General features: G+C 43.6%; 1 protein-coding gene across 3 annotated transcripts in view; it reads right to left on the reverse strand.

Moving 5' to 3' along the window:
- Positions 1-382: 382 nt before the first annotated feature.
- The window catches only part of LOC102032137 (hexokinase HKDC1), a 24552-nt gene continuing 17791 nt past the window's right edge, over positions 383-7143 (reverse strand). For all 3 annotated transcript variants that reach the window (XM_005428966.2, XM_031063603.1, XM_031063602.1), the window contains 9 exons: positions 6536-6840; positions 6122-6270; positions 5926-6045; positions 4424-4519; positions 4239-4338; positions 3361-3544; positions 2515-2670; positions 1616-1849; positions 383-1011 (listed from right to left, as the gene is read on the reverse strand). In XM_005428966.2, coding sequence (XP_005429023.1) covers positions 867-1011; positions 1616-1849; positions 2515-2670; positions 3361-3544; positions 4239-4338; positions 4424-4519; positions 5926-6045; positions 6122-6270; positions 6536-6840 — 1489 coding nt within the window. In that variant the 3' untranslated portion in view covers positions 383-866. The remainder of the gene's footprint in view (positions 1012-1615; positions 1850-2514; positions 2671-3360; positions 3545-4238; positions 4339-4423; positions 4520-5925; positions 6046-6121; positions 6271-6535; positions 6841-7143) is intronic.

Raw genomic sequence — 7143 nt, forward strand, 5'->3', positions numbered from 1 at the left:
GATAACAGAGGGAAAACAAAGAGGAGGCTTTCAGAAATTTAGGTGATTTTTTTCCCCCTCTACACACTATTTTGGTGGCCTGTTTGACACCCTCTGTGTAGCCCTGACACAGACATTGCAGACTCTGTAGCTCCTTCTACATTCTCTTGTTTCCTTCAGTAGCCAATGAATCAGTCACAGTCAGAATCCATGCAGCATTGGTTTAGCTTTGTGTGACTCAGATGCACTGACATATTTTGACACAAACTGATCTTCTGTGGAATCATATTTTTTTTCCTTCACATTCATCTATTAAACATGCCTCCTGTCCTCAGGGGAGTACTGCATTACACTTGCAACCAGTGCAGCAGCAGGGGGAGCAACACTGACCAAAGTCCATTCATTTATTTCACCTCCAAATTTATTGTAAAACCTGTGAAGCACTGAACAAATATGTGCACCAGATGAGATGCAACAGCAGAATCTCAATATTCTTTGAGCCAAGGCAAGACAAAACTAAGCACAGAATCCTAACAAACTGGTGATAAACTCAGTTGTGGTGCAGTAGCTTAATTAAGATGTTGTAAAAGACACGTTTGGGTTGATTTTGTTTTGTTTTCACTCTCCCACGTACATTGGAGATGCACTGCAGGAAGTACAGAACTGAGTAGGCTGTGCCATGCCAAGACGTAATTCCAGCGGGGAGCAGAAACACCTGACCCAAGCTACCAAAGGATAAAAATCCACAATCCTGGTTGGTCAAAACCAGCTGCTCCCCCCAAAAAAGCTACCTGTGTGCTGGTGTTGGCAAAGCTTTGTGGAATCACCACCCAGCAAAGCCCTGCTGCACACGCCTGGCAGGGCTGAGGTCACTTGGCCTCTCATTTCTACTTCTGTCCAACATTGTGCAATCTTTTTGCAACTGCAGTAATGAGGGCAGCTCCCTTGCCACTTCCATCTTCAGAAAGCATGAAAGTCACATCACACTGAGGGGCCAGCTCCTTCACTGTTTCCTGCAGGATCCTAGAAAAACTGAAAGCGAAGGGAGAGAAGAACAGAGCATTTTAGCAGCTGCTTTCTGATCTGAGATCTTTGCATTCACCTACAAGCAAGGAACCTCAGCCATTGCTTTCTTTTGCTTTTTCTCCTATTCATGAAAGGTACAATTTTCTGTACACAATCAGATTTTAATTTTTATTTCTCCGCTTGACTTTTGTTCAGCACGATGCCACACACTGCCCACATCTGCAGAGATCATGGAGGAGGTTCTCTCCTCCCAGCTCAAAAGCATTACTGTTTCTAGGCCTTGCTCACAGAATACTGACCCAACTCCAAAAGCTCAAGACAGCTTTCCATCTGGGAGACTCAGATATTGTAGAAATCTACCAAAACACTGGAAAATAAGTATTAGGAAAATAAGTATTTCCAAGAGAAAAGAGCCTCCCAGTGGTAACTGGAGCTGACTTTACAATTTTTGATCCTATGGCTAGGGAAGGGAAATGACAAAATGCAGTGAAATGTGTTAGATGCTTCCCCCCTCTCAGGTTTTTAATCCTCCCAGCAGAAAGCTGGCACAGGTCTGTTCTCACAGTAAAACCAGGCAAACAGCAAAGGGAAGTGGCACCGAGGTACTCACTGTGGATGGAGCTTGTACAGAGTCCCATCCACTCCAACAGTGATCTGCAAGCGCTCCACACCTCGGTTCTGCCTCTTCTTCTCCACAACAGCAGCCAGCCCTGCCCCACAGAGCCGGGCAGCCCTTGTGGACACAGCTGCACACACCTCCTTGACGATGATGCTGTCCTCACAGGTGCTGTCCAGCCCCAGCTGCTGCAGGATGCGCCGCACCTGCAGCAGGGCCAGCCGGTCACTGCAGGGACACACAGCACTCAGGGACAGCTCCACAGCTCTGGGCCAAAGGAAGTGGCACCACCTCAGCTCTAACACCCCCCAGTTCTCTCAAGGCTGGTTTCTGTCTGAATGCAGATGGAAAAGCTGCTCCTGCCATGCCCTTTGCCATGTTAGGCTGCATCTCCAGAAGGCACGAGCAGTAATTATCCACCTAACCCCAAAGCCATGAGGGAGCACAGCCAGCTCAGCCACAGGACTGCTGCTTTCCTGAGACCCTCCTTTCAAGGCTTTCCACAGCAGAAAGGGCTTCAAATAGCCTAGACCCCATTCCAATCATACAGCTATATAGGTATGCACATATTCGTGTATCGCTGACTTCTTGCTTTCTTAAATAAGTGCTGTTTTAAGTCCCACAAGAAACAGCTTGATGGCTAAGGTATCTGAGATAACCCAGTTGTGTGGACAGGAAATGATAATTCATATAATTACAACAATAATTATGTAACTTCTCCAGGTTCTTATTTTTAACTTTTATTCTGGAGGTGGGGGATGCACAAAGAAGAAAAGTGTAACTGACTTAATTCACTTCTTGAAGGAAAGGGCTTCACACACTTGCAAAAGACTGTGTTCTAGGTGTCCCAGAGGACTTTAAGGATTTAAACCATGTAAATCTAACAACTTTACCTCTCAATCTGAGACAGGAATTTTGTTTCAAATATTCCTCTTTTCCTGAGTGATTCCGAAATGTGTCCTCTGAACAGCAGCCCTTGTTTGGTTAAGTCAATCAAAATTTGCCTTACTATTTCACCTAGGTACATTCCACTGGTCATTTTTTCATACCTGTTGGGTCAAAAGAAGAATAAAAATGTTCATTTAAAGAGATGGTTCTGTTTAGCATGAGTAGTATGTACATGCCCTGTGAACTCAAAAAAAAAAGCAGTCCAAGCTTGCAGAGCAATAGCCACGAAACTCCAATTTTCAATCATCAAAAATCTATGACTTCAAGTGCAAACATTAATTACAATATATTTACCAATGCCACTTGGTAACAGAAGTAGAAAAAAACCTTTGCAATATTAAACAGAATGTAGTGTTAAAGCCAGAGTCCACACTGAAGAGAAACTCCTCCCTGTCCCCACATGCATTCACCAGTGAGTCACATCTAATCAATACTGTCTTTACACAACGAGCTCCAGTTGTATTTTGCCTTTGAAAAATCACCCTAAGAGGAGGAACAAAGCATGACCTAGACTTTGCAGGGAAATCTTAAAAGCTGCACTCTTTGGTAATGCTTTAAGCTGAAAACAGTGCTGTGGTAACAATGTACATCTTTGGTTTTTTCTCTCTCTTTTTTGGTTTTTTGGGTTTTTTTTTTTTTTTATATCTAGGTTACTTACCAAGCAACAAAAGAAATGCAATATTAAAATTTCCTTTCTGATTATTCATTCATTAAGCACATTCTAAAAAGCAGCCAGTGTCTTTCGAAGACTGACTTCATCAGGCTCTTGGCATCAGGAGCACCACGTTTACCTCTGTTTCCCTGGGTTTAGGGAGCCTTCATCTACTTCTCTGTCATATTTTGTCCTGATGTGGTCAATGCAGCCATTGTCACCAAATGCTCCCCATTCTGTATTAATGCACATTTGTCCTTCATTCCCCTCCACTGTTTCTATGTTTTTCATGTCCTCCATGTAGCAAACATTGGTGCCTGTTCCTAAAAGGAAAGAAATGACAAGATATCAGCTGGAAAAGTGAAGCAGCACCAGAAACTCATGGAAGATGATTGCAGTGCTCATCTTAAAGTTCTCTTTGCCTCATCTCAAATTTCAAGGCCATTCTGTGATCCTATGCTTTGATATATTTCTGGATCAAGACTTGGATGAACATATTGGGGGAATCATCTAAAAAGCCCAACAAGAATTCATTCAGATTTTAAAAAACATTTGCTTGTTCCATGGTCTATGACCTGGCTACACAGTAACTTGTCAAAACAAGAATTAATTCTCTATCTGCTTGTATTCTTTCACCCTGCATACACTTGTTAGGCACCATCAGAGATTTGATCAAAAGTCCAACAGGTTCAGGAACTTATCTGCTACAGATGTTGTTAGGTTTCCTGCTGAGCACCACACAAATCTTACAAGAACCCCAAGCAACTAACATATCTATATATATATACTAATATATCAATATATATACTAATATATCAATATATACAATATATATACACTAATATATCAATATATATACGAATATATCTATATATACTAATATATATATCTAGATATATAGATATATACGAATATATCAAGATATAAATACTAATATATCAAACTCAAATAAAAGGTGCTGGTTTAGAGATGCCAAAGCCCAGCTCTACACAGGTGCTTCCTTGACCACCACTGTACCTGCAATAAGGCCAATCTCACAGTTTGGGTCCTCATAGCCACAAGTCATCATGGTCCCAACAGTGTCATTCACCACTGCTACGATGTCCAAGTCAAACTCCTAAAACACAAGTCACGATCAGCACTGGAATGCCAGAGTGAGGGTGCATTAAATACACCAAAATGAGCAGGAAAAAACAGCTCACATTTCTTCTCCTGATGGCCTCTCTTAGCATATCAACAACATCTTCCCCCTCACAGTCTGTTGCCTTGAATCCTTTTGTCCATCCCACAAGTGTTCCCTGAAACAGAAGAGAAAGAAAGCCATGAGTGAAGACAAAGAGCAGACTGTACATTGCAAGCATCAGCTTTTTCTTGCTCCCACCCCAATGTTTTTTTTTCCCCCAGATGACATATTTCCCTGGACAGGTTACTGTGGGTGGCTGTGCTCGTGTATCTTTGTTACTCAACTGCTGATGGAGTGGCTCCAAGTTTACTCAGCTTTTTGTCAAGGCACTGCACTCAGTACCTTCTCAGTCTCATTTGGAAAATAATTTTGCTGTAAATCATCAAACACCCATTAAACATTAATGAATCTACTGTTAATTTTTGGGTCGTTTCCTGAAGGACATTTGATATGATCCCACAGCTCCAGGCAACACTAATTTGTTTCTTTTCAGACAACAACCTGGCCTGACAGAAGTTGTTTTCCAGGTTACATGAAGTAATTAGCTTTACACTTCCTAAGCGGCTCTGGACTGTCTGTCCAAAGGAAAAAGAAAAAAATAGAAGACAACTGGGAGAAAAAGCTGATATTAAGAAACACCCTCAAGTTCTAACAACAGTAGAAGACCAAACACACAGAGCAACAAATTATAAGACACAGATGTGTCTCACTGAGTTTGCCATCAATACTGTGGAATTTTCTTCCTAATCATTTGCCAAGACCTAAATGCTAGGCTGCGGGTTCAGAAGGCATATGAATTCATGTTTCCACAAAAGGCCAAGTCCTATTGCTACACTCCCAACAGTGAGCTGAAGATTGAGACAAAGCAGACTAACTTCCAGCTTTAGAAGCTATTGTGAACCCCACCAGGACATAAAAACATTCAATAAAATAGCAGTCTCTCATTTCCCCAATATCTTACATATTTGACTAGAACTAAGCAGCACAACATCCCCTGCCCCTCTTGGAAATTCATAAATCTTTTCAGATAAGATAAAAGATATGGTATCTGTCAAACAGCCAACTCTTCCAAGCTGAGCAAGGAAGTTCAGGTCTGTCCACTGCCACTCAGCAAAAAGAAGCTAATGTGGTGCAGAAGTGACACAGTCAGAGCTGTGCAGCACAGCTTGGAAAACAACCTGGGACTGTAGCAGAGCAAGCAGAAGGAGCCATTTGTTATCTTTTGCCATTGAAGAGCTAAGGCAGCATAAGGAGGTTCCTGGGTTATTAAAAATATGCACTTCATTTTGCTGTCATGAGGGCTTCATCTTTATAAAACACAAGCAAGTTCATGTCCACCACTTACCAGAGACAAGTGAGAGTTCTGCCCCCATAGGCAGGTGGATAACAAGGGGATGATAATTTTCTCATGAAACACAACTGATTTGCAAAGTAAAGTAATAAATTCTCCAGACCAACAAGTCAGCCTTGCTCAAAATGATGTCATTCACTGAGCAGATGCAGAGCTGCTGCAGCTCTTACCTTGTCAATGCTGGCTTGCCTGCAGGGGAAGGAGAAGGTGAAGCCCAGAGGAAGCCGAGCACCTTTAATCCCCATATAATCCAAAAAGTCTGCTATGCACTGGACAATATGGTCAAAGAGCTGGAAGGAAAGAAGAGGTATATAAATATCCCATACAATATTTGGCTTCATCAGTTAAACATTCATTTCAGATTACCTCTTCTCCTGTCCCTTGCATGATCTCCAAAGGAATGGCAAAGATTTTGTTATACATTTGCACTGATCTTCTTCTCCCGCTTTTGATTTTGACCAGCAGAACCCTGAAATTTGTGCCACCAAGGTCAAGGGCAAGGAACTTTCCTTTCTCTGAAGGAGAAGAAAGGTATTTCATTTTGGTGCTTCTCCTAGCACGTTTGCCAGTCAGAACATACCGATGATAGCACTCTGTTCCCTATGGCATTTATCCCATCAAGTCTGCTAACAGAAGATAACAGATAACACAGCAGGAAGCACCAGTTTGACAACATAAATCCCCCTAGCCTGTGCCAGATTAATTAGCATACTCCTTCCCACCAAAAACAGACATGCAGCTTTCCTGCCCCACCTCCAGGTGCTCATGAGCCAACCTCACCTGTTCCATCCGGCATCCCACACACGTACGTGGGCAGCATCTTCACCGTGGCCTGGGCTTGCGTCTCCCTCTTCAGCCCATACTCCAGCTCAGCCCTCATGCTGTCCCTCACCTCCTGCAGGGTGCTGGGGGGCAGCAGGAAGGGGGCGAGGGCGGCGTCGAGGCGCCGGCGCTGGGCTGCCAGCCTGAGTGCCACCGCCGTGACCAGGGCGGCGCCGCGGCCGCTGCCACCCTGCGACAGCAGGAACCGCACGTCGCACGTGGGCACCAACCTCCTCAGCACCTTGTGCAGGCGCTTGGCGTACCTGGCAGGGACACAGAGATCCTCCTTGAGGCTCTCACAGGCCTTTGGGGCATGGTTTACTATTGGTAGTACCGATATTGTGTATGGGATGTGCCTTGGCTTGTCTGACCCTGCGTCTGAACCAAACAGCGGCACTGGGGTGTTTTGTAGCCATGATATTTTCTGAAAAATCCTTTCCTTGGGATTTTTTCTCTTGAGAAGCTGAGAGGCCTCAGGAACAAAATGTAAACAGTGATTATCTGCTGCTGTGGAATGCAACAGGTGGATCTGTGACTGGTCTCATGTGGTTGTTTCTAATTAATGG

This window comes from Geospiza fortis, unplaced genomic scaffold (genome assembly GCF_000277835.1).
Source record: "Geospiza fortis unplaced genomic scaffold, GeoFor_1.0 scaffold637, whole genome shotgun sequence".
In the NCBI taxonomy this organism is placed as follows: domain Eukaryota; kingdom Metazoa; phylum Chordata; class Aves; order Passeriformes; family Thraupidae; genus Geospiza; species Geospiza fortis.